We start from the raw sequence: 27775 nt of genomic DNA, 5'->3' as shown, positions 1-27775 counted from the left end.
CAAAAAGAGAACACGAATTTTTACAGTCGAACGAACGGGGTGAAAAATCCACGATTCTGGAAAGTATGTGAAAGAGAAAGAGAGAGAGAGAGAGAGAGAGAGAGAGAGAATAAAAAAAAACAGAAAAGGGATGAAGAGTAGAAAAGGGTGAAACGCGCGTTTACGCAACTTACATCCCTATACCCTTAAAAAAAAAAAAAAAAAAAAAAAAAAAAGGAAAAAAGAGAAAAACGTCGTTTTTCCGAATTTCGTCGATCCTTTGAAAAAAAAAAAAAAAAAAAAGAAATAAAAGAAAAAAGAAGAAAGAGGATCGCATATAATAAAAGGCGGAACAACCCTTTATTTATTTTAGCACGCGTGAATTCCGCGCTTTCTATCACAGGGAAAAGAATTTAACAGCCGGCGACGTATTTCGTACGTATGTACAATTTCGACGAGTTTCACCCCAAAAACTTTTCATCAGCCGGGTGTCTCACCCCATCGATCCGAGTCGTATCCTCGTCCCGTACGTACGTACGTACGTACGTACGAAACGAACGAACGAACGAACGAACGAACGAACGAACGAACGAACGAACGAGCGAGCAAGAGAGCGTACACGTTACACGTTACACGTCGATTTACACAATATTTTGGAAATCTTTTATAAGATTTCAGCGAGATTTTCTCCCCCCTTTCGAAATGCATCCCATCGAACACAGAGAAGCTTAGTGCCATAGTTCCGTTATATTGTGCGACAACTCTCCCTCCCTCCCTACCTTCCTTTACGTTCACCTTGCCACCTAAGCAACCCCTCGGACACGAGACGACAGATGGGAGACGGAGACACACACACACAGAGAGAGAGAGAAAGAGAGAGAAAGAGAGAGAGAGAGAAAGAAACGCGTGCTGTCGATCGTCCGAGCTGGATATATTGTTGACAAGCAAAGAAAGAGAGAGAGAGAGAGAGAGAAAGAGTTTGTAAAACGACAACGTTCAAATCATGAAATTAGGGTTGAACTGAGAAAAAACGCACGGAATTACCATTGCCATTGTTAAGCCGGATCACGAAGAAGGACCAATGGATTACTCGAACACCCCTTTTGCTTCCTTTCTTTCTTATACTTCCACAACACTTCCACCCCTTTCTCTTGTTTTTTTTTCCTTTTTGTTTTGTTTTTTTTTTCTTTTTTTTTTCTTTTTTTTTTCTTGTTCTTCTTTTCTTTTCCTTTCTTTCCTAGCTTTTGTCTTTTTCATGGTGTATTCGCTAACCAACCAAAGAGACGAAACACGCTCCGTGTATTTACAACGTTATTTATCCTTGTCGCTCTTTTTCGCGGCTCTTTGTTCCCTATCCAAGGTGAATTCTTTCGGGAAACGTGGTAATAAAAAGTGATCTTTCTTTATATATCACGTAACAAACTTCTCCGGATGTTAATTAAATCTTGAATATATATGCATACGGTTGCGGAATTAATATGAATGAATTATTTTATCTTTTTTTTTTTTATTTTATATATATACATCGCTGTGATGTCTTTATCAAAAAAGAAAAAGGAGAAAAAGAAAAAGAAAGAAAGAAATGAATTATGTATTTTAAAGGATTAAAAATTAATTGTTTAGAGAAGAAAAATACTTAAACAAAAAAAAAAAGAAAAAAAAGAAAAAAAAAAGAAGAAAAAAATACAGACAGAGAATCCTATTAAATCTTGGAAATAAATTTCAAATCGCTAAACATAAAACACGTCACGATAATAATTCTGACAATTTTGCTTTGTCCAAGTATCGTATTATTAAGAAGAAGGAAGAAAGAAAGGAAGAAAAAGAAAGAGAGAGGAAAAAAAAACGAACGAAACAAAGCGAAAGAGACAAAAAAAGCATAATTACCGGAACAATAATAATTAAAGTTGCGAGATAAAGTATGCCTTTCGGTATTATAAACGATAATGATTCTTTTACGTGGAGTTTATTTTCTATCTACATTTTAAACGAAATATTCAACACATATAATGAACGTACGCACGTGCAATTACATAAAAATTATGTAACCTTGATAATTTTTTTCCTTCTTTTTTTTTTGTAATGTGTAACACGTTTACGTAATTTCACTATCTACGTTATATACTTTAACTATTATATTATATACGTATATGTATATATACGTAAAAGAGCATATGACAATAACAACCGACTAGCTAAAATAATTGTTATGCGAACTAGCCCGTCGTGCGATACAGGAAAAAGGAAAAATAGCATATGGGTAACAAATAAATTCAATTTTTTATCTGGTCGAACCGATATTAATATAATTTCAAAAGAAATATAATACGTGAGAACACATACACACACATACACACATATATGTAGAAAGAAAGAATGAAAAAAAAAAAAAAAAAAAAAAAAATATATATATATATACATATATGAGGAAACTGTAAAATTCGATGCTATTTTCGAAAATCATTGATACGCACAAACAACGATGTCGCATAGCGATTTTATTAAGTTCCTATTAATTAATAAACGCTAGAGTTCCTTAGTTGAAGCTTTACCGATCTTCTTTGATATCAGGAGGAATATATATCTAATTAAAAAAAAAAAAAAAAAAAAAAAAAAGAAAAAAAAAAAGAATAGAGAGAGAAAGAGAAAGAAATTCCTCTAAAATGAACTGGACCAAGTGTATATCGCATTTAACTTGTACACGTATATAAACAAAAAATATATATATATATATATATATATATATATACATATATATACATATATATATAGACATCTGTATATTCCATAAGCATATGTGTGTACGTAAATCAACAGTGCATGAACGTAGAAATGCGTTCGATATTTTAGACATTAATGAAATAAAATATTTCTAAGGAAATACGTAAAACATGTGACGTATATGTGTATATATATATATATACACGTATACATATGCATACATATATATATATATATATATATATATATATACTTATATAGATATGCACTATATTGAGAAAAAAATCAAAATTAGTTTTTAAAGGAAGATTACGATAAGGAGAAAATAAATAAATAAATAAATAAATAGCCAACGAGATATAAGTATTTATAAAGATAGAGAAGGAAAAGAAAAAAGAGATAGATAGGTAGATAGATAGATAGATAGATAGATAGATAGGTAGAGAGAGAGAGAGAGAGAGAGAGAGAGAGAGAGAGAGAGAGAGAAAACTACGATCGATAAGTACTAAAATTCAGGGTCCTGTAGGTACTTCTTTCCTAGTTGATAATGAAAAATAAAATAATTTAAACGTATCTGCTAAACGAGAAGTACAATTGACAGTCATTATGTCGATAACGAATTACCAATTACAATATTATTATACATATATATACATACATATATATATATATGTACATGTATGCATATACATACTATATATATATACACACATACACATACATACATACATACATATATATATATATATATATTTATTTATTTATGTAAAGTACATACAAGATATTGTATATAAAAGATAACAAACGATAAAGAAAAAAAAAAAAAAAAGAAAAAAAGAACAAAAGAAAAATAAAAAACTCTAACATCGCAGCGTAGAAAATCTAATCGTGAATTTTTTTCTCATGATCACACATAAAATACATATGAAAAATTATATTAGCGCGATGGAATAACATAATTTTTTATTGACAAAAAAACCGTGAGAACAAAGTAATAGGCATGGAAATTATTTTTGACACATCGAATAGATCCTCGAAAGAAAAAAGAAAAAGAAAAAAAAAAAGAAAAAAAAGAGAAAGAAAGTAAAAAAAAAAAAACAAAAAAAAAGAAAGAAGGGAAGAGAAAAGAAAAAAAGCATTCTGCCAGAAACCTAATATCGATAAAGTTTGTAATATTAAAACTGAATTAATTAATCTTAAGGATAATGATAGTTATTAAAAAATATTAGCACGCGGTAAACAGAATGTTCCTAATGTAATGCTTTCTGAACTCTAAATATACACACAGACACACAACACATACACACACACACACACGTAGTTCTTATAAATAAATAAATATATATATATATATATATATATATATATATATATATATATATATAAGAACCATTACATCTACGAGATGCGAATATAGAAATTATTATAATATTTTATCGTATGGTATATACATATAGTGTTTAAGTTTTTGGAAAACATTAAAGATTATAAAATGCAAAACATATTTATACGAGAAATTTAATAAGATTTATCCGATATATTACGAATTATTATTTATTTATTTATTTATTTACTTTATTATTATTATTATTATTATTATTATTATTATTATTATTATTATTATTATTATTAATCTATATCTGTGAGATATATATATATATATAAAACCTAAGATTGATATTGCGTGTGTACGATCGACGTATATAGTACAAGAAATTACGGACGCGTTTTGTGCATCCTCTTTTGCTGATTTGTGTAAAAAAAAGAGAGAGAAAAAAAAAAGAAAAAAAAGAAAAGAAAAAAAAAGGAAAAAAGAAAAAGAAAAAAGAAAGGAAAAGGAAATAAATAAAAGCGATGATCGCACGGCATTTTTTTAATTATAGAAATATCGAATTACATAGATACATCTAGAAATTAAGATGTTAATCGCACAAGAGAGATAAATAAATTAAGTTTATCTTCTTTTTCCTTCTTTCTCTTTCTTTCTCTTTTCTTTTTTTTTTTTTTTTTCTTTTGCACAAATCTGTGTCGCCTCTGTCAACAAAGGATGTCAAACGAATAACCGTAATACTTTGGTGTCAAAACATACATATTTTTATCTTCGTACTGTAAGAAATATTTTTTGTGAAAATCCTAATAACTCGATATCATTTAAATATTGCGATCGAAACGATGCTATTGTATTAATTAATTAATTAACTCTAACACGATAATAAGTTTTCATATTTCAATCACACACTATTATTATTGTCATCTTCGCATATTAATCATACATTTTTTTATTCCGCTGGGCAAAGCATTGTTTTGATAAATGCGATCGAGGGTACAAAAGATAAAAATAAGAAGAGAGAGATTAAAAGAAAAAGAAAAAAAAGAAGAGGAGGTGAAGGAGAATAAAGAACAAGAGAAAAAGGAGGAGGAGAAGAAGGAGAAAGAAGAGGAGGAGGAGGAGGAGGAGAGAAAAGAGTCGAAAATCAAAATATTCAAAATCAAAATTACATTGTAAGTGCATAGAGATTGATTGTTCGTAAATATTATTTGTTAGCCAAGGATAGTTGGACTCGTCCAAAAAAAAAAAAAAAAAGAAAAAAAAAATGAAAAAAAAAATAAATAAAAGAAATACAATTTAATAACCATTAAATCGTTGTCCTTGATTTTTTTTTTCTTCTTTATTATTAATTACCTTGATCCCCATTTTTCGTTATTACAATTATCGCCTTCGCCATCGTCATCGTCGTCGTCGTCGTCGAAGTCGTCGTCGTCGTCGTCGTCATCGTTATTACTGTCGTAAGTGACGATTATTATCATTATTATTACTATTATTATCTCCACTACTTAACGACAATTTAACTAATCGTTAGATTTTTCAAGAATCAATAATTCCCGACAAGTCGTGCAATTCAATCTATTCACGTATCGCTGTTATTGTATTGAACTGAAAAAATACGCAATTTAACCTACATAAAACTATCCATCGTTTTGTCGATATGTAGAAAACTTCTTGCATAGGAGAATAAATTTTTTGAGGGAGGGGATTATGTAAACATAAAAAAGAAAAAAAATGAAGGAAAGAAAAAAAGAAGACAATTTTTAATGAGGTGCTAATTGTAATTGCAAAAAAAAAAAAAAAAAAAAAAAGAAAATGTTAATTCGTTCAAATTTAAAGACATAGTAGGATGGATTACAAGCAAAATATAAATAATAATAATAATAGTAATAGTAATAGTAATAGTAATAGTAATAGTAATAGTAATAGTAATAGTAATAGTAAAAAAAAAATTAATTAACAGGATATTCTCCATCGTAAAATTAGAAATCCATCAAGTTTATGAATAATGATTTATGAAATAACATAACTCTCGAACGAGTCTTTACGAGCTATAACTTTTTCATTATATCAAGAGAAACGATTCTCTTGATTCGTCATCTATTTAACAAGGAAGAAAATCCGATACTCAGAACAATCGACAATACATCTTTTTCCTGGCCATGTATTCGTATAATATCTTTCCCCGATGTTGCAATTAAAACAACAACGTCAACATTGCGAATCACGCGAATTTAATATACGTACATGCATATATTTAAAAAATCTATAGATACAGGTAAGTACCCATGATTATTATTAAAAAATATTACATTACATTATCGGATATTCGATCTAACTTTTTTCTCTTTTTTTTTCTTATTTTTTTTTTAATTATTTTTTTTTTATTTTTCTCTTTTTTTTTTTTTTTTTTTCTTTTTTTAATAGCATTGATATTCGAAAGTACTTGCGATCTCTCGAATAATCGATTAATTAAATGAGATTAAATTGAAAAATGTATCGATCAGAATTTAATAATTTCATGATGGACAGATTAGCTTCGATACTAATAAGTGATTAATTAAAGTAGATATTCAATATTGAAGAACATTTTAATTTATTAAAAGGTCAAAAAAGGTATATATATAAATCGAAGATAAATTTGACTTTAGACAGACTTCATAAATACGGTTTCAATGGAAATAAAGTAATAATATATATTTCATGAAAATAAAGTAATAAATTGTAAAAGGATCCATAAAACTTTAGAAGCAACATAATTGCGTAGCCGTTATCGTCAAGAATGGTAAACGTTTTCGAGAAAGAGAGAGAGAGAGAGAGAGAGAGAGAGAGAGAGAGAGAGAGAGAGAGAGAGAGAGATGACAAATTCTCTCTTATCAGTGATAATCGACTTGCTTACGATTCTGTAAAATACCTCAGATTAGAAGTGTTTATTACGAAGTTTCGTGAGAAAAGCAATTAGTGTTACTTATCTCGTTGCTTTTTTAAAGAGATTCCTTATGAAAATAAACAATTTAAAGGCACCTCTCTCTTTCTCTCTCCCTCTCTCTTTCTCTTTCTCTCCCTGTCTTTCTCTCTCTCTCCCTGTCAGTCAGTCTATCTATTTCGGCTTCATTGCTAATACATAAAAAAAAATCGTGACACGAAGATATAAGCGATTTTGTCTGCGTTAAATATAATATTCTTTCTTACTCTATATAGCTAGGTATATAAAAACAAAAAAAAAAAAAAAAAAAAAAAGAAAAAAAGAAGAGAAAATCTAAAACGAGCAAAAAAGAAAAAAAGAAAATTATTAATAGAAAAAGAGAGAAATAAAAGATTTGTAAAATGATCGGATTATCTTAGGAATATCATTTGAAATGCACGTGAAATCAGTGTATAAATGCCTTTAATCGAGATTTCCTTATCTTTCTTCATTGACGACGTTTACGTCACGATAGACGTGTAAATCCCAACGTTCTTTCGGATACATACACGTATAGAATGCCAATCGTGTTGTCTAATTGAATCGTATGACGACGATCTTGTGGTAACGAGTACGAGGTATAAAAGACATATATTTATGTAACGATAAGAAAACTCCTCAAGTAGATACTTATATATGTATATATATATATATATATACATATATAGGTAAGTATTAGAGGCACGTTTTCTAAACTTATGTTAGTAAAATACATATATATATATTATATATATATATATATATATACATATATATAATATTTATTACCATTCGACCGCGGATTTCAATGTCGTCGATTTATATCCTGTTCTTTCTTTCTATCTTTGTTCCTTCTTTCTTTTTTTTTTTTTTTTTTAATATTTGGTACATTTTTTATATTTTATTTTTTCACCTTTACTTCCTTCTTCCTTTCTTTCGTTAACTCCACTTATTACACTTTCGACAAATTCCATTGATCACCGACGAGCATGCAAACTCCAAAATTATCTTTATCCTTCTTTTCTTTTTTTTCTTTTTTTTTCTTTTTCTTTTTCTTTTTCTTTCTTTCCCAACAACTCGAGCATAATGATCGATCGTGTCCGTGTATAGTTTTTCCTTGTTCTAAAAAAAGAAAAAGGAGGAAGAAAAAAAGAAAGAAAGAAGAAAAAAGAAAAGGAAAAGAAGACACATATTTCTATGACACAGAGCGAATTGTAAAAATAGGTGTTATCGAATGTTTTATAAATTTTAACAATATATTTCTTATTTCTTTTCTATTTCGTTTCGTTTCGTTTCGTGTTGTCTTTATTTACGCTCTCGAACAAGTTCTATTTCATTTGGAAGAAATTAAAAGAAATTCAAGGCTGCTTTTGAATATGTTTATGTTATGGTGTAATAAATTTTCTTTTCATTCTTTTTTTTTTTTCCTTTCACTTAACTGTTCGATAAGTATTTATCAAAATTGCGTCAGAGTGAACGTCATAAAAGAAAAATTTTCATGCAACTTTACAGACATTTTACTTCGTCCAAGTAAAATTTACATATAGGTAAGTAATTATTTGGCATGAATATTTATGAAAAAGAACTTCTTCAATTATATCCTATCATCAAGACGTACTTTTTTTTCTTTTTTTTTTTTTTTTTTTTTTTTTTTAATGACTTAAGACCCTAATCGTTTCTAAACAAAAAAAAAAAAAAAAACAAAAAAGAAGAAAAAATAATTAACGGTAACAGATAATATTTAACCTATCATTAAGTACAAAAGTACTTTCCAACTAACTTTTTTTACTACTTGTTGTTTCATTAATTTTTTCAATTATTTACAAACTTCGTATTTATACTGATTTGTTCATATGTGTTGAAGAAAAAAAAAAAAAAAAATTGAAAAAACTCTTTGTCTGGGACTGGTAAATCACGATTGAGCCATGAACAAGCAAGTAAATTTTTATGCGATTTGCATGGCAACGATAAATTCAAATGACTCAGTACAATACAATAAGAACTTATCCGTATACTTATTCGACTCGATAAATAAAATGATAAGATTTATTTCACATTTCTCTTTTCTTTTACTTTTCATTTCTTCTTTTTCTTTTTTTTTTTTTGTTTTGTTTTGTTTTTTTTCTTTTTTCTATTTTACCAAGTGTACGCACGACATGTCTTCATTATGATTTCAAATTTCCCATCAATCTCTCTTGACAAATTTTTAAAATTCACACGATGAAATAATATAACATCAGAGATAAAATTTATAAGAAAATACGCAGAGTTGTGACAAACAAGCTAATGCGTTTGAAGTTTCGAGATTTTAAATCTATTCTCTCGCTTTCTCTAATCCCCTCCCTTTTTCATGGGTATTAAAGTTCTCGAAGAAAATCCGATAAGATGTAAGTAAAACATAAACACAAGTTAATAGGAGCTAGAAATTTATTCTACGGTTAGATATCCTAGAGCGGGAAAAGATACTTTTCTACGAATTATATTATTTGTTTATTAGGTACGATGATATGACGGCGACGATGAAGCAACTGTGGAAAAAAAGAAAAAAGAAAAAGAAAAAGAAAAAGAAAAAGAAAAAGAAAAAGAAAAAACGTTCTCCAAAGGCAAAAATATACTTTAAAAAATAAATACTTTTCGCGGGAGAACACGTATCGTAACGTATCGTATCGTATCGTATCGTATCATTAAATAGTCAAAGAAATAACATCGTTTATAAATCGTCAAAGGGTATGAATTAAAAAGGTCACACGTTGTCGTGTATCGTATTCCTCTTGACGTACAATAGATTCCATCAAGTAGTAATAGGAAGTTGAAGCGAGAATTATGAAAGGGGGATAAGAGGAGATAGAGAAAAAGAAATAAATAAAAGAAAGAAGAGCGTGTAGAGTAAATCGTTTAACCCGGAACGCGAAATAGTTATATATGGGTCAATCGGTATGAGAAGAGAGCGTGATGTTGGTTATAGAAGATATAGAAGTGAAGTATATGAGAATAGGATATAGTGGGGAATGAGGAGATCGTAAACGGAGGAGAAGTGAAGAAGGGAATTTTAAAGAATGACGATGACAATGACTACGATTGCGAAGAGATGTATGGGAATTGTAAAAGGAGGGGAGGAAGTGGAATAATTTAATTCCAAGTAAATTCTTAACTGCGATAGAAACACGTTAACAAAGTTTATATAGATAAAGAGTAATAAATAAATCGATCTATTATTTGTATTCTTATATGTTATCATTGAAGATCGTCATCAAGGAAAATGCAAAACATTGGCAATATACACAAGTAGCAATAACAATAAGCATTGCTACCACCAGCGGTACCAGCAGTACCACCACTACCAACGACGACCACCACCTCCACCACCACCACCACCACCACCACCACCATCAAAGCATGCAAGACAATCAAAGACAACCGGCATCAATCGGCAAATCGGTCAAGATAGCACACGTGTTTTCCTCCGAAGAGAAACGAAAGACGTTTGTCTGATCCCGCGTGCGTCGCGTAGACGAACGACGACAACAACGACGACGACGACGACGACGACGACGACGACGACGACGACGACAACGACGACGGCCGCCGAGCTTAACAGTTCGTTTATCAGTCAAGCAAGACCGCGTGTGGCACACGGTTCACATCGTCGGTTGCATCAATCATATAATATATACATATATATATATATATATATATATATATATATATATACACATATATATATTTAACATTTGACATAGAATCGATCGCAAAGTTCTTCATTAAACTAAACGAAGCTGGAATATACGTGGATTTATTTAATAACCATAATTCCTAAATATCATTTATCTATTATTTCGATAAGTTTTATTGAGATAACATTCGTTGATTCGAAATCTCGTGATCCATCCAAAGGTGATTTTAACGAGCACATTCGTTCCGTCGTTGTTGACCGTGAACGAGACACGATAGACGTCACATCAAAAAAGATCGACACGCTGGCGCTAATTCAACGACATGTAATTGTTATGTAAGTAAAATAATAATTGACAATGTCCATCCTTCTCTTTCTTCCTTTTTTCCTTCCTTCTTTTCCTTAATCTACCATGCGTCTTCCGTTCGATCTACGATACTTCCCTGTATATTTTTTCTTTAACATCCTACATAAAAAGAAAAAAATCCTTGTTTTTTCCAACGACTCAAAGAACGGAAGTGGACGGGAATGTGTAGGGCCGGGAAGATCCTAAGAAGAATTATCGATCGACCATTACAAATTCCGTATAGATATCGGTATCGTTATCAGCTTCGTGACTCTCTCGAGGTGTATCGATATCTGATTTATTATTGAAGTTTCCCCTTAAATAATCATTCCGAATGATATTTCGTTAGACCTCAATTGATCGACGAAACTGCGAATGCTGAAGTTCGATAACGAAGAAAATCTATTACGATAAAGAATATCTCTGGTCGCAAAGTTCTTTCTATTTCTTTTATTTCTGTTTTTTTTTTCCTTTTATTTTTTATTTCTTTTCTTTTTTTTTTTTTCTTTTTAGCTTTTTACATGACACTCAACGACAACGGCAGGCAAATTCTTTTCGTTTTTTTATCTGTAAAAAAAATATTCCTTCTCGAACGATCGAACGAAAAATTGAACAATACAACGAAATAAAAGATACTAATTGAAAATTCGATCGAATAACATTGAACGTAAAAATAATCGTTTAGAATTAATATGCCTGATCGGAATCGTTTATCTGCAAGAACACTTGACATTGACAAGATACAGTGGTCGAATGATATATTATTTTTTTTTTCTTTTTTTTTTTTTGTATCATCTTACAACGGTAACGAAATTTTAATCGTGAAAAGGATCTTCGAAATATACTATATATAGATATGCGATATAATAATTCTATCCATTTTTTTTGTCCTCTCTCTCTCTCTCTCTCTTGCTTTGTATTTTTTTTTTCTTCTTTTTTTTTTTTTTTACGCGGATTCGCGTGCGCAGGCGCATCAGCCGCTTGTTAAAGCCACGTGCATTGAGATTAACGGTAACGCGAGATCTTAGTTCCTCGTGTTGCGATTAGACAATATGCTGATTCAAAGTACGTATAATATTTCGCAGAGTTTCATGATCGTCTACGTTTAACTACTGGAGCAATCGCGATGACGACAGTGCAACGACATTGAAATCAAGGTGGAGAAAAGAGGAGAAAAAGAAGAATAAGTAGAGGAAGTAGATTAGGAAAAAAAAAGAAAAGAAAAGAAAAGAAAAGAAAAGAAAAGAAAAGAAAAAGGGAAAAAGAACGAATTATAATGAGCAAGCTGGTGCTTATCGTTAGCGTTATCAATTACCGAAGCTCAACTTTTATATCCGTCTTAAGTAATAATGCTGACTACTGTCTAACGTTGCCGGTGATGCCGACGATAATACGCTTGAATAAAAAATTAATCGAAATGTGATAATCAGCAATTCGATCTTGGCTATCATTTTTCCTTTTTAAAATATATCTATTCAAATTTAATACGATCAAAATGTTACAATAATTTATTTTCATGCTAATCTGATTTCTAAAGTCTTTCAGTCTTTTCTCCTCTTCTCTCTCTCTCTTTTTTTTTTTTTTTTTTTTTTGGAAATATAGAAAAGTACCAGCTACATGCAAAATTGTTTTACGCATCTATGTTTTGTCCCGATTATACAGATTGACGTTTAATAAAGAAAAATATAATAAACAAAATTTAATTTAATCATTGGATAGGTCAGAAAATTCTCGATCGTGGAATGTTACTAACTGCGCTCTTCTATGTTTCTTTATCTTCACAAGATTTAATTAAGATATAACGCAACATGTTCTTTATTTTTTGTCACGCGTTTAGATACTCTAGATTAAGGCTGACGGAACTGGGCAGAGCTGACGTGAAATTGTCTCAGGTTGATCCTGGAATCGGCGACTTTGGGATAAAAAATTATCGTACCGTACGTCAGCACCGAATTCGGTGAGTTTGAATTTTTTTTTTCTCGTCGAAAGATAAAATAATAATAATATAAAAGAATAGAAGAGGATATATAAAAAATGACAAATTGAACGTAATGAAAAATCATCCAAATGTTAATCATTTCTTTTCAATCAGTATAATAGATATTAATGATGTTAACCATTGAATATTATGAGTCCGAACATGTCCATTTATTTCATGTTCAAGTAGACATTCAGGATGAAAAGAAGGCCTTCAACTTTTTTCCCGAATTTTTTTACCGAATGATTTTAAAAGTTAAACAAACATTAGCTCGTTTACGCGTTTGAAAATTGTTCAATGTTCAATAATATGAGAAAAAAGAGAAAAAGAAATAAATTGCATGTGTAATAAAGAGAAGGCAATGTGAGAAATCGAAGATAAAAACGACATAGTTAACGGGCCTATAGAACTTTTTAAAGAAGGATCCTTAATAGAGGGAAATCCCAAGATACTCGAAATAAAAAATGACTAGAGCGACGCTAACGTTTGTCAGGATAACATATAGGTTTAAATCCCGAACTAAGTCATTCGCGAATGTCCAACTTTTTATGCGTGATCCTAGCGTCGTTGTATTGACGTACGTTACTGACATTATTGATTAAAAAAAAAAAAAAAAAAAAAAAAAAAAATTACACATATATATTAGTATATTTACATATGCACATCAAAATACAGGCATGGTCGCTTTGCCGGTCTCGGGGACTGAACCATCCTTGCTGAACGTGACGAATATTCAATCGAACGGTTCAGAGAACTGCAATGAAAGCAGAAGTGCCGAAGTAATAAGACAAAGGATTATGGACAGAGCTTTCGTTATTCCACGTGTTAATATGTCGCCTAACAATGGTAATGACAATTACGCTTTAGAGTTCGAGAAGATCGACAAATCGGATAAAAAGAATTTCAATGTAACGGGTGACGGTATCAAGGCGGAACCTGTGGTATTGAAGAAGGTGGCAGGTGAGATAGATATTACATTCCTTTTTTTCTTTTTTTTTTTTTTCTTTTTCCTTTTACCTTATTTCTTTCCTCTATTCTTGATAAACATCGGAAACGTATACATTAAAAGAGCAAGAGATATTTTTATCTCGTACTTCTACGTATGTATTTCTTTTCTTTTTCTTTTTTGTCTTTTTTTTGTCTTTTTTTTGTTTTTCTCTTTTATTTATTTCTTTTTTCTCGTTCTTATCCACATCCGCCAAACGTGAATCAATTGGCTCTAAGAGATATCGCCGCGCATGCAGTTATCAATTATGCGAATTAACGCGATATTAAAAGCATACAGCGAATAAGAAAAAAAACAGAAAAGAAATAATTTTGTGGTAATAAATAATCATTTCGTTGATCACATCATGGACCAGGATAATGTTTCTTTGATGAGGATATATATATATATATATATATATATATATATATATATATATGTATACACACGTATGTTTGTATATATGTACGTATGTGTTTATGTAATATAAGAAAAAAAAAAAAAAAATAAAAATACCGATAGAGATACGCGTAAACGATATATTATCGTCGTCACGGTCGTTCTCAATGAAAAGTATTAACATTGCGTACGTGAATATCTCGTATGTATTTAATGAAATTGAAAACGACGAAAGAAAAAAATAAGAATAATATAAAACGATAAATACAACGACGAAATTAATTATTTTTAAACGAAAATAAATCTACATTTACGTACATCATACAGTATTTCATTTACGTTTGAACGTAGAAAACGTTGGAATCGGATCTAAATGTTTGATGAAACTGATACGAGAATTATATTGAAGGAAGAGAAAAATATTAAAAAAAAAAAAAAAAAAAAAAAAGAAAACAGAAAACAGAAAAAAGAAAAAGAAAAAAGGGGGAAGATCCATCGTTAGATCGCGTTTAATAGGGAAGAAATTTGAGAATAAAAACGTTGACGATTTTTCGATAGCCGGCCTAAAAGTTCCTAATGGACAAACGAACAAAAAGGATATGCCATTGCTGAATCTTGGCAACGGGGGCGGCAGTGGTGGTGGTGGTGGTATTAGTGGTGGTTCGTTATCCAGTGGAAGTTCCATAGTGACCATCTCTTCCGTTGCAAATTCAGACCCCGATCCTGATTATCGGAATGATCCAACCGGAAATGGAAATGGGAGACATCTAAGGACCGAGAAATGGTATCACACGACCCTACAAATTTCTGTTCCTTTCTTCATCGCTGGAATCGGAACTATTGGAGCTGGTCTTGTTCTCGATATGGTTCAGGTAATTATTATTATTATTTTTTTTTTACAAAACAAATGTACTAACGAAAAAAAAAAAATGAAAAAGAAATGAACCAATCGTTACTCTAATTACGCATCTCGAAAAAAAAAAAGAATAATAATTAAATAATCTTATGTTTCAGCACTGGCCAGTATTCAAATCGGTCAGCCAATTACTCATCTTGGTGCCTGCTCTGTTAGGATTGAAAGGAAATCTCGATATGTGTTTGGCATCGCGATTGAGTACTCAAGCAAACTTAGGAAATATGCATACATTACGTGAAATTATAAAAATGATCATTGGTAATATCGCGTTGGTACAAATTCAAGCGATCGTAGCGGCCATTTTGGTAGCAATATTTGCAATAATCGTTGGTGCCATACAGGATACTGTACACCGAAACGAAGGGAGTGCAGTTGTACCCTTCGAATGGAATTATGCTTTATTATTGGCAACTTCAAGCGTTTGCACGGCAACCAGTTCCTGTTTCATTCTAGGTAAACGTCACATTATGTTTATCGATCTATGAATTTAAATACATCGATTATTATTAATGATCGTCAGCTGAATCAATAATCATCTATAAATCAATTTTTATTTCGCGTCTTAAAAAATTCATTATATAATACGAAACTACACCGTAATTGTATACTTTTCCATATGTAATATTAGATAAGAATAGAAAATTAATTTTATGGCAAAAATGAAAAGTATACTTTTTTCGCATGACTGAAGTATTAATGTATATACAGCTTGATATTTGCGCGACGTTGTCAAGTAATTAATCTTAAAATATGTAATTATCTTTAAAATATGTTCAAATAAAAATCTAACGCGGATTTACTTTACAGATCTTATAATGATAGCCGTGATCATGATATCCCATCGATGCAAAATGAATCCCGATAACCTAGCAACGCCGTTGGCTGCATCGGTAGGTGACGTCGTATCGATCAGTGTCCTATCGGCAATAGCCTCTGCATTTTTCGTAAGATTGCAAGAACAAGTTTGGATACTTTACGTCGTCATAATCTGTTATCTTTTATTTTTACCATTTTGGATTTACGTGGTTATGAAAAATAAATACACGAGAAACGTTTTAACGTCTGGTTGGGTACCTGTCTTATCTGCACTGTTCATCAGTGGGTATGTGTATCAATGATTATTAATTAATTATAATCAAAAACAAAGAATATTAACTATCCAAAAATTTCAAGCAACATTATACCTAATATACGTAATTATGATTTTAGCCTCGGTGGATTGATCCTAAACGAAGTTGTTGACAAATTCAAAGGATTCGTAGTATTTCAACCTATTATAAATGGAATTGGTGGTAACTTGGTGTCAGTTCAAGCATCTCGAATCTCAACAATGTTACATCAAACTAGTATTTTGGGTATATTACCTCCACATGCGAAAATGTGGGTTGCTCCGTGGACAGCTCTATTCAAAGGAGGTATAAAACAAATATACATATACAAACATACATACATACATACATACATAAATACATATATACATATATTTTATTGTATGTATATAGTTCTAATATTAAATATTCGTTCATTTACAGCACCGTATGCCAAAACTGCGAGGATATTAATTGGAATGGCGATTTGCGGTCAATTGGTATTCGTATTTGCGGCGGATTATATCAAATGTCAGAGGTCGACTGTGGATGCTTATTTTGTTGTTTCTTATATCGTAGTATCTACTTTACAAGTGAGTATTATATTTACTGTTTAATTACGTATATTACATATACAGATATACACACCATCACATATATACTTATCATATATCTCGAAATTCTTTAAAGAAATTCAATATATCATTAATATATACACAATTTGATGATTCTTGATCGATAATTAATAATACTTGTAATCATTTTTAGGTAATGCTGTTGCTCTATATAGCACACGTAATAATTCATGCAATGTGGAGGCATAAAATAGATCCAGACAATTCTGCAATTCCCTATTTAACGGCATTAGGTGATCTAACGGGAACAATGTTCCTAGCGTTAGCCTTCTGGTTCTTAACATCGATCCATCAGGAATATCGTTCCTGCGAGGATCTCGATGTTGTTAATGATTCAACATCGATTCCAACATAAATTTTCTCATTCGATTGAGAAATTCTCAATGTTGATTATAATGTATATGATAGAAAAAAAAAGAAAGAAAAAAAAAAATAACTGACAGTTAGATGATTCTTCTAACAAATCATAGATTATATTCTAATAGAGCCCGATTCAAATATACGTAGTTTGGTATGTTCAATTTAAAAAAAAAACAAAAAACAAAAAAACAACAAAAAATTAGAACATTGATCTGAACTCTATTGAATAGGGTATGGAATTCTTAACAATCAATAGAAATTTCTGACAAAGAAGGAGAGCCATATAGATAGCTAAATAGATAGATAAATAGAGATTCTTTGTTTTGATTAGAATCCTGTCAATTGCAATACTCACAAACAACAATTACTTACATACGTCTAATTGCATGTTCGTTTGTTCGTGGTTATACTAATCTCTTTCTCTACTCAGAAATTAACGATAATATCTATTCTCCGCATTGTGATATCGTGTGGGATAGATAAAAAAAAAAAAAAGAAAAAAAAAGAATAAAAAAAGAAAAGAAAAGAAAAAAAAAGTGAATTAAACGAGTAGGAGATCTTTTGAATGCAGTATAAAACGTTATAAATAATTAAATAAATATACGTATGTATATATGTAAATTAATTAATTAATTAATCGATCAATGATATAACTACCTAGTCAAAGGATATTTCTTAAAGACGATAGAAATATAATGCAAGAGCTCGAAAAAAAATATGGATACAAGTCGAATGGATTTATCGCTAATAACTATAATATTATCGTTGTAAACAAATTTTTAAGCCTGAAAAGAGAAAGAGATAGACTTTTACCCGAACTAACGATGTTTATAACGATGTTTATTATTATTATTATTATTATCAATATTAGTAATATTATTATTGAAAATAAAGAAGATAGTGATAAGGTGGAAAAAAAAAGGGAATAATATTGCGGGAAAAACATTGTCACAATAAATTGAATAAATGAAGGGAAAAAAAGGAAGATACAAAAAAAAAAAAAAAAAAAAGAAAATGAAAAAAATAAAAAATAAAAAGAAGATGAAGAAATATGAAATTGTGAAATTCTAGATACCGATCGTCTCGTATGATTTTCTTATCTACAAAGAAGAAAACGAGCAATGATTAAATCGCACTGCCTATTAGTATCGTCATGTCCACGTCTAATTACATAATCGACATTATCAAATGACGTTAGGTAACGTTATATACATTTTTTGACATAGACAGACGCGATAATCTATTTTTATGGGATGAAAGGAAAAAAGAAAAAAAGAAATTAGGAAAGGAAGAAAAAAAAAACAAAAAAAAAATATAAACACATTTTTTTTTAACAAATCTGACCGTCTCGTAGATCAGCTTGAATTAACTATTGGATAAATAAAAGTAAAAGAAAATAAAAGAAAAAAGGATTACCAAAATGTCTTATCGAAAAGTTCTAGTATTATTTTGATTAATATAATATTATATACCTTGTGAGTATTATTTTAATAATAATTTCTAATCAGATGATTAATTATTTTCTTATTATTAAAATATTTCCAATGGTCGTAAACGATTGTTATTTTTATTTTCCTTTGTTCTATCTGGCGGAATCGATAACGATCATAATGATCTTGATTTTAAATGACGCAGAAGATAAAAGAAAAAACACAAAACAATAAGAAGAAGTAGAGACAAAAAATCCTTGGAAAATCCTAATTGGATAAATATAATTATACTATTTTCTAATTCGCATCTAACATACGTTTTAATAATACGTTGTAAATATCTAGATCTATTTGATTGATACGTGGAACATTAAAAGTATACTTCGCTAATAAAAGATGAAGTATTACCGAAGTAAAAATTATGATAATTAAATATCTTTGTATATACCTTTTATCTAGATAAAATTTATGGAAGATATTGGATGTATATATCGATTAATGTATCGGCGATCAGTCAATGTGTTAAACGAATATCAACATTAAAACGATGGCGTATAATAGTTTGTTAAAAAAAAAAAAAAAAAGAAAAAAATTATTACAATTCCTTTGATTATTTCTAATCCTGTCTTTAATCCCTATTTTGAACATGAAGAAAAAGAATCCAATTAATTTCGAAGCTTTTAGGATCCTTCAAATAATTATTACGAAATAATCTTACTTACATGATCAGCTGATCGGATGAAACAGGCATTATACTAAAATAATTGTTGACTTTTTCTCTCTCTCTCCTCTCTCTCTCTCTCTCTCTCTCTCTCTCTCTCTCTCTCTCTCTCTCTCTCTCTCTCTCTGTTACCGAGCGATTCGTCCATTCGGTTATTTATGTACAGTAATCCATTTATCCTTGCTAGAAAGTTCCATCGTCGAAGATTTCGTCGATACAGGAATGACCTAAAATAAAAATCAATTTTATCAATATAAGGAACAACAATGGACAATGACTTATCCATCCTTACGAAAATTTATATCTTCTTATTTAAAATATTTCAATGTCTTTTTTACTATTATATTTGAGCACGTTGTTAAAAGTAACATATAACTTTCTCCTAATTTATCTTAAAACCTTTAAAAAGAGAAATGCAATTGGCCTTGGATCGAAACTATTGTATGTTAAACAAATTTAACAGGTTTTAAAATGTTTCATAAAATTTTCCTCTATCATTACGAATAATACTATTTAAAAAAGATCAAATCATAAATCATATATTATAGAAATTCGAAATACCTGACGAAATTTGTCTATATATACAGTCGAAGTATTAGTAAGAAATAAGTTAGTTCACGATGAGTTTCCACGGCATGAAAATGATGTTCCATATCGTGCTCCTTCTGACAATATTTCGGGAGTGTTATAGTTATATCAATATAGTGAGAGTTCATGCAAATATTTCGACGTATTACGAAAGTAATAATCATGGAATTGCGAAAGGAAAAATCACGGAGTTTACGGATAAAAATATTTCAAACGAAGGTAAATAATAATCTATTAATAATTATATATGTGTAAGCAATAATATATAACAAATATAAAAGTATACATTTGTTATTAAAATATATTATGTATATGTACAAAAATATATTGTATATATATGTATATATATATATATATATATATATTTGTCATTATATAAATATCTAATATCGCTAAGACATTAAGACGACCATCTTAAATAAATCTACTTTTCGTTGATACAAGATACAAGAATAACAGGCGGAGAATACGCAACCGAAAGACAATTTCCTTTCATCAGTGTCGTACACCGACTCGTTGGTAATGGAGTGATCTCTCAATGTGGCGGAAGTATCCTATCGAAACGATGGGTATTAACAGCAGGCCACTGTATCGCAGAGTCGCCTCACAAATTTTTTCTCGTTTTTGGTATTATCGACAAGTCTGGTATCAGATACGATAAAAACTTTGGTCCTGGAATTTCGATGATTACAACACGAGCGTACCTTCATCCAAGATATATAGAAGCTATCAATGACATTGGATTATTATACATGCCTAAAGATATTCCTTTTACAAGTAATTAAAAATAATAACAATAATAATAATAATAATAATAATAATAATAATAATAATAATAATAATAATAATAATTAATTAGCAACTTATACTATAATTTACATTTAATGCACGTTCGTTTCTAACGAAATATAAATTAATTATATTATTTGTAAATTATTATAGACTCGATTCAACCTATTTCACTTGCTGGTTATAATGATCTATACAAGAGTTACGAACATGCAACAGCAATCGTTATCGGATGGGGTAAAGAGAGAGCCACTGGTTCCACTTCTCAAGCTTTGAAATATGCTCGACTGTCGGTAATTACTAACAGAGAATGTAGATTACATTGGCAAATAGACCAGAGAAATATTTGTACAGCATTTGGTTCTGGTCAACACGCTTGCCAAGTTAGTAATCGACCTATGATAATACTGCGCATATTAAAATCCACATACATATATATATATATTATTACTATTACTATTATTATACTAATAATTCTTCTAGGGTGATAGCGGTGGTCCTCTTATCGTGCAAACTACGAATAAACAATATATTCAAATTGGGATTGTAAGTTATGGCGATGCTAATTGTCCCAGTAATAAACCTGGTGTATTCACAAGAGTAGCTGCATTCAGTACGTGGATCAATTTGATCACTAGAATACGATATTAAATTGCTTATATTATTATATATACGTACATATATACATATATACCAGAATAATTTGTATTAGACAAAAATGTTGCAAATATATGAAATATTCAATTATATATTGATAACAAATACCAAATTGCTTACACACATCATTGTATATATATATATATATATATATATATATATATATATATACGAATAATTTTTAATAGGCCTATACTTAATGCATGAAAAAATTAAATTATAGATTAAATAATTCATTAATATCAAATACGATTAATTTATAGGTTATCTTACCTATTAAGATTCTTCTATAATTGAGATAAAATAGGAATATTAAAAGAGAATAGAATAGAATTAGAAATTCATTGAGCTAAACTACGATGTTTACAGGACGAAGTACGCTAACGAAATGAAAGATCGTACGCAGTATGCCGAGATAGGTTAAACGCTCGATTGTTTACATTTGCGAAACATTGCCGGCTTGTGTTCATTACCGGTACAGTTTGTATACATATATATATATATATGTTATACACTCGACCTATAAGAATGTATACAAATTTTACGAAAAAGATATATAAAAGTAATAATAATATTTAATACGATTAAAATTTGTCTATCCTTGACGTTATTACATTAATTCTCAAAATGATTTATATCGAATCTGTCGATTCGATCGTAATAATTTATAAAGAAAATTTTCAAGGCCAATTAATGGCGTCGAAAAACGGTTAACTAGAACGAACGGTAATTAAACGATAAAAAAAAGGAATAAACGTATTGTAATCGCGATTGTCATGATTAAACTATGATACTTACAATTCCTAACATGTTATTCTTCTCGATTAATGGAGAATAGTCGGGATATTGTACTTTTGGAAATGATAATTCCAAAAATTCTAACGAGCTCAAGAAAAATTCGAACAGGTTGAATAGCGGGAGACACCGGAAAAGAAAGAGAAGAAGGTTTAATGGTGGGAGGTTACGATATTAGTCAATTGATCGTTCAATTTATTCGATAATCGATCGATCATATTAATTTATTATCGCACATGTATTAATATAAAATCATTAATATTAAGAGATATCTAAAAAGAATATCTATTTTATATTCTAAAATTGTTATTAATATCGATCAAAGAATATAATTGAGAAAATATATAATTATTACGTTTAATCGTTCGTTTGATTGTTTTACGCAATATAATAATTCGCGCATTGTTAAAATTCGATATCCTAGAGTGCGCTGTAAAGAGAGAATATCCTACTGTCGGTAATACAGTTTCATTTACTCTTTCAAATCTTTGCTCTACTTGCCATGTGTAGAACTATCCAAAGTAGATACACTCATACATAAACACATTCATACATATATATATATATATAACATATATCTTATATAGATTTTTGTTCCCCTCCTTCTACCACTTTACTTCGTGTTCTCTCTACAAACGTACATAGATCTCGCTCTTCTTTCCCCTACTTCCTATAATCGTTCTCGCGATGAGCTTTAATCTTCTGTTATTCGCGGCAATTTCGAAGTGGACCATTTCATATTCTCGACATAATGAGCCGGCAATTTGAATGACTGGAAAAACGAGTTTGACGATCGATCGTTAAAAGTATTCGCGCGTGTAGTGTATCTTGTGCCATTTTTAAATCAAAACCAATCGAAATATTAATAATCAGATTTAAGTATTAATCTTCACTGTCATCGTGCAATAGTCCAAGTATTATCGTACCTTTCTTTTTCTCTCTCGCACACACACGGATACATATACACACACAGGCGCGCTCACTCATCATTCGTTCATACTACACGTACAAGATATATATATATATATATATATATATATATATATATATATATATATGTATATATATGTATATATAAAGAAAGACCGTTCGTCTAATTTGTGTGGTGAAGTCCGTTAACAACCGTTCGGTGTTCCATTAAATAACGTTCCATAGGCCGCTCGTGCGGCTCGGTATGGGTATCTGTTTCTGCTTAAATTAGTGCACAGTGCGTGCCACAGCCTTACTCAACTCGAACTCTCCGCTCCTCGTCTAACCAAAGCCGAATCATTATGCCAGTGATAATACGTCGTTGCCTGTTGCTGTCCCGCTGTTACGCGTTCGATATCAAAGGGAAAGGTATATATCACATTTTGAAATATTGTTATTTCTATTGATTATAACAAAGTTATAATATTATATTTCTCATAATAAATTTGGTAACGTTCAACGTCAAAGGGCGTAGACGCTCCTTGTGGTCCAAAAGGGATAACAGTGCAGTGATTTGTTTTTGTAGCATGAGTTCTCTCATTCACAGGGAGGGGGAAGATTTTTTTCTTTTCTTCACTCTTTTTCCTTTCCTTTTTTCTTTCTTTTCTCCCCTCTCCGTAGATCCTCTTTTGAAAAAAAAAAAAAAAAAAAAGAACACAGTACTAAAGTAAGTTTGTTTCTTCTTTTATTCAAGAATGTTTCCACTTGAAGACATTTGACTTACATATTATTAGTGCAATTATGGTGAAATCAATTTGATAATAAAAATAATCAATTGAGATGACACGCTAAAGTGGTGTAATTGAATATAAGTTTGTTAACAAATTCAACAAAATAAGAGAATTTACAAAAGTATTATTGTGATTTGTTATCTTTATATATTTTCCCAAGGATAAATACTCTAAAATTCTTGATATTTTTTTCTTGCAATTGATTACTTGCATACTTTTTAAGGTTTATATTAGATCAATAGTCTTACCTGAAAGAGTATGATAATTGACAACAATTAACAACTTGACAACAATAGGATGCAACGAGGTCAGTTGAGAGATATTTCCTCCTGGATGACTCGTCTGTTTCCTGAACCCAGCGAGAGAATGGAGGCTTTTAAAATGTTTGGATCAAAAACAAGCTGTCCTACCAGTACATTTTATACAGATTTAGAGATAACCGAAAGCAAAGATGTAGTTACAGAAGAATACGAAGAAGAACAATGTTCTAAAACTTCACGATCATTGAAGCAACAGAGTGGAACTAACGAAGATGGAAACTCTCAAGATTTGGATATACAAACTAATACGGAAGATCATCAATATTCAAGACATTCCTTTCATAGAATTGCAAGTTTTGGAGGTTTTCCAAGGTTTCAACCATTCGTTATGTCAGCCTCTTCTCCAGCAGCATGCATTGATATCGGTAGAAATGAAGAGACATCCAAAGAAACTTCCTATGTTGCAATGTCCCACAGTGTTTTAGAATATAGAAGTAGCAGGTTCGAATCATTTTTTTTATCATTCCTTAATAATATTTATAAATACTTTATTTTCTTAGTCTAATCTTACTAAATCTTTAATAACATTACATTATGCTTAAATGAAATATTTTTTTCTTTCATTCATTAATCTCTTTCATTTTGTTTAATTGCAATAGGTATGCGGCATCTGAAAGAAATTCTCATCAATATACATTAGATCCATACGCTATCAGTGAATCTGAAAGCGAAGAAGAATCAGAGGAGACTAGATCTTCTGAAACAGAATCTATTATAGCTGTGGATCAGACAGATGAATCTACATCCGAGCCAAAATTACGCGTACAAAGAGGTTCTCCTGATTCAAAAAGGAAAAAAGCACGTCGTGTAGCAGAAGAGTTATTAGCAACTGAAAAGAAATATGTTAACATATTACACCTCATTGATCAAGTATTTCAATTCAGAGTTGATCAAGAAAATAGAGCACATCCCATGTTTCCACCTGAAACAGTTCAACACATGTTTTCAAATATCAAATCTATTTACAAATTTCACAATGACTTTTTATTACCTCAATTGGAAGAAAGAATGCAATGCTGGGATTCTAACCCTAGAATTGGAGATATCATGAAAAATTTTGCACCTTTTTTAAAAATGTACACAGAGTATGTAAAAAATTTTGATTACGCAATGAATCTGATAAATACATTGCAAAGCAAAGTCGCAAGATTTGCAGCAATAATTAATGATATACAAAAATTGGATGAATGCGCTAAATTGTCACTGCCACATCACATGTTAAGTCCAATACAAAGATTACCAAGATACGAATTACTCCTTAAAGATTATTTAAAAAATCTCACTGAAGAAAATTCAGATTATGAAGACACAAAAAGTAAGGTTATATTCAAACATTCAAGAAAAGAAAAAAAAAATATATATATATATATACATATGTATATGTTAATATCAACTATGATACAAAATAAATTTATTAATTATATTTCAGAAGCTTTAGAATTAGTATCTACTGCTGCTAATCATACAAACGAAGCAATGAAAAAAATAGATAAATTTAAGAAACTTTTGGAAATACAAGAAAGTATATATGACGCGACCGATCTAGTCAGTGCAACACGCGAACTTATTAAAGAAGGTCGTATCGTCAAAATTTCAGCGAGAAGTGGTGATCATCAGGATAGACATTTGTTTTTGGTATGTTACTATAAAGGTAGATCTTATTACATTTCATATAATCTAAAATATGAAATATATTTATATACTCTATGCTTTCAGTTTAGTGATCTATTGTTATTGTGTTCATTAAGACTGATACCTGGTCCTCCATATCGTTTACGAGCCAAATTTTTAGTCGAAGATTTACAAGTAGTTGAAGGTGATAATTTAGAAACTGCAAATACTTTTTATATTAGAGATGAAAATAAAAGCGTGGAGTTGTATACACATTCAGCGGCAGAGAAAGCTTCGTGGTTAGACGCATTATTTCAAACTATGCAGGAAATAATGAGAAGAAAAGCTAGTTTGAAAACTGGTAATGCTAAAACATCTTTAGTTAAAGCTGACGATGTGACTAGATGTATGGTTTGCGAAGTAATTTTTTCAGTCATGAAAAGGAAACACAATTGTAGAGCATGTGGAATTGTAAGTTGTATTGTACAAAAATTACATCATCGATCCGTATACAATCACGTATATCTACATATATCTATCTATGTATATATATATATATATATACATATACATTTCTTTAAAAATTTATATACAAAATTATTGTTGTTACAGGTTGTTTGTAGTAAATGTTCAAATCAAAAGTTATTATTTGAAGACAATAAGAATATGAGAGTATGTAGACTATGTCACGCTGCTCTAACTCAACCTCTTAGCAAATCTCCGTCGTCTCCGTCAGGACCAGTGCCAAGCTTGTTGCAAGTTTCAGCAAGTGCATCATCAGTATTGTCTGGTTATCTTTTATTAAAAACCCAAGCAAGCAAACCTTGGACCAGACGATGGTTTGCGTTGCATATCGACTTTGTTTTATATTCTTTTAAATCAGAAACAGAGAGTATGGCCATGACAGCAACACCTATGCCAGGTTTTATGGTAACGGACGGTGCAATGTTAACAGACGAGGATCCTTTAAGTAGCAAGGATCGTATAAGAGCATTTAAAATGCATCACTCTAGGAAATATTATTATCTGCAAGCTTCTTCCGAAAACGACAAAGAAAAGTACGTATCTAATAACATTGTCGATATCGAAAAATAACATTAATTAATTAATTTAAAAACACAAAAAAAAAGAAAATTTATAAAATATTTCCAGATGGATGCATGCATTGCAATTAGCTACAAAAGCTGAACTACCTCATTTAACTGAGATTGAACAGGACGAACACGCACAAGAATGTCAATCGTTAAACGATATACAATGAAAATTTATATCTTTGCATCTACAAACTAGCCAATTTTGTACTATCCTTTTCGTAAATTAGGTAATAGGAATCTGTAAAATAATCGTTAGTTAGCTATATTTAAAAAAGAAAAAAGAAAAAAAAATAACGTTAACTTATGTTATATATATATATTGTTATTAGTGTACACTACGATCGAAGTCAATAGCGAGACGAAACGCTGTCATGACGCTTGTTGTTTTGTAATGTTCTGTTATAGTATATTTATAAAAATATATATATGTCGTTTAAATACAATATGCTACATATATATGCCGATAATAATTGAAAAAAAGAGATATTGATCAATCGATCGATCTTTAGAGAAAATAAATCGCTTAAATGCTAACTATCATGTCTAAATAAATAACGCAAGTCGAAGAATCGGTTTTATCACGAGAGTAACAATTTTATCGATAAATATCTTATTTCGTAACGTCGAATCTTATATCTCGCTATTTTAATAATTAACTATTCGCGTATAATATATACACTCTGATTTAGAGAAATTGAGAGAGAGAGAGAGAGAGAGAG

At 30.1% G+C, this 27775-nt stretch overlaps 4 protein-coding genes across 14 annotated transcripts in view; 3 read left to right on the top strand and 1 right to left on the bottom strand.

Moving 5' to 3' along the window:
• The window catches only part of LOC118443474 (cell adhesion molecule Dscam2), a 203105-nt gene extending 180648 nt beyond the window's left edge, over window positions 1-22457 (bottom strand). For 7 of the 8 annotated variants that reach the window (XM_035870519.2, XM_035870522.2, XM_035870521.2 and 4 more), the window contains exons 1-2: window positions 22335-22457; window positions 19504-19729 (exon numbers count right to left, since the gene is read on the bottom strand). The gene's annotated coding sequence lies outside the window, so the exon portion shown is untranslated. The remainder of the gene's footprint in view (window positions 1-19503; window positions 19730-22334) is intronic. The other variant, XM_085662194.1, reaches the window with a different exon arrangement.
• On the top strand, window positions 10407-18760 carry LOC118443484 (solute carrier family 41 member 3). Of its 3 annotated transcripts, XM_035870550.2 has the most exons (10): window positions 10410-10980; window positions 12076-12147; window positions 12828-12947; window positions 13644-13928; window positions 14911-15224; window positions 15367-15721; window positions 16076-16370; window positions 16478-16683; window positions 16801-16949; window positions 17125-18760. In XM_035870550.2, the coding sequence occupies exons 4-10, from the start codon at window positions 13646-13648 to the stop codon at window positions 17344-17346; spliced, it is 1824 nt and encodes a 607-aa protein (XP_035726443.2). In that variant the 5' UTR covers window positions 10410-10980; window positions 12076-12147; window positions 12828-12947; window positions 13644-13645; the 3' UTR covers window positions 17347-18760. The 3 variants fall into 3 exon arrangements, with proteins under 3 accessions (XP_035726444.1, XP_035726443.2, XP_035726442.2); XM_035870551.2 differs by lacking the exon at window positions 12076-12147 and having other exon boundaries at window positions 10407-10980; window positions 15067-15224; XM_035870549.2 differs by lacking the exon at window positions 12076-12147.
• On the top strand, window positions 19921-21661 carry LOC118443493 (chymotrypsin-2). Its single transcript, XM_035870578.2, has 5 exons — window positions 19921-19943; window positions 20051-20309; window positions 20535-20867; window positions 21033-21262; window positions 21363-21661. Exons 2-5 carry the CDS (start codon window positions 20123-20125, stop codon window positions 21528-21530), a joined length of 918 nt encoding a protein of 305 aa, XP_035726471.1. The 5' UTR covers window positions 19921-19943; window positions 20051-20122; the 3' UTR covers window positions 21531-21661.
• Window positions 22458-22947: 490 nt separating the features above from the next.
• Window positions 22948-27720, top strand: LOC118443481 (FYVE, RhoGEF and PH domain-containing protein 4). 2 transcript variants are annotated; one of them, XM_035870545.2, is made up of 7 exons: window positions 22948-23669; window positions 24255-24792; window positions 24951-25666; window positions 25781-25986; window positions 26068-26433; window positions 26575-27020; window positions 27115-27720. In XM_035870545.2, exons 2-7 carry the CDS (start codon window positions 24329-24331, stop codon window positions 27221-27223), a joined length of 2307 nt encoding a protein of 768 aa, XP_035726438.1. In that variant the 5' UTR covers window positions 22948-23669; window positions 24255-24328; the 3' UTR covers window positions 27224-27720. The 2 variants fall into 2 exon arrangements, with proteins under 2 accessions (XP_035726438.1, XP_035726436.1); XM_035870543.2 differs by having other exon boundaries at window positions 24328-24792; window positions 27115-27719.
• Window positions 27721-27775: the final 55 nt, after the last annotated feature.

Source organism: Vespa mandarinia, chromosome 17 (assembly GCF_050613455.1).
Source record: "Vespa mandarinia isolate Hongniang chromosome 17, ASM5061345v1, whole genome shotgun sequence".
NCBI lineage: Eukaryota > Metazoa > Arthropoda > Insecta > Hymenoptera > Vespidae > Vespa > Vespa mandarinia.
This window is presented reverse-complemented; position numbering and strand designations above follow the sequence as displayed.

Coding starts and splice junctions, on each gene's coding strand:
- LOC118443481 (XM_035870545.2), top strand. CDS start 24,329: ATGCAACGAGGTCAGTTGAGAGATATTTCCTCCTGGATGACTCGTCTG. Junction 25,667..25,780: donor AGATTATGAAGACACAAAAA/GTAAGGTTATAT, acceptor ATTATATTTCAG/AAGCTTTAGAATTAGTATCT. Junction 25,987..26,067: donor AGGATAGACATTTGTTTTTG/GTATGTTACTAT, acceptor CTATGCTTTCAG/TTTAGTGATCTATTGTTATT.
- LOC118443493 (XM_035870578.2), top strand. CDS start 20,123: ATGAGTTTCCACGGCATGAAAATGATGTTCCATATCGTGCTCCTTCTG. Junction 20,310..20,534: donor TAAAAATATTTCAAACGAAG/GTAAATAATAAT, acceptor CGTTGATACAAG/ATACAAGAATAACAGGCGGA. Junction 21,263..21,362: donor CTGGTCAACACGCTTGCCAA/GTTAGTAATCGA, acceptor TAATTCTTCTAG/GGTGATAGCGGTGGTCCTCT.
- LOC118443484 (XM_035870549.2), top strand. CDS start 13,646: ATGGTCGCTTTGCCGGTCTCGGGGACTGAACCATCCTTGCTGAACGTG. Junction 15,722..16,075: donor CAGTTCCTGTTTCATTCTAG/GTAAACGTCACA, acceptor TTTACTTTACAG/ATCTTATAATGATAGCCGTG. Junction 16,371..16,477: donor TCTGCACTGTTCATCAGTGG/GTATGTGTATCA, acceptor TTATGATTTTAG/CCTCGGTGGATTGATCCTAA.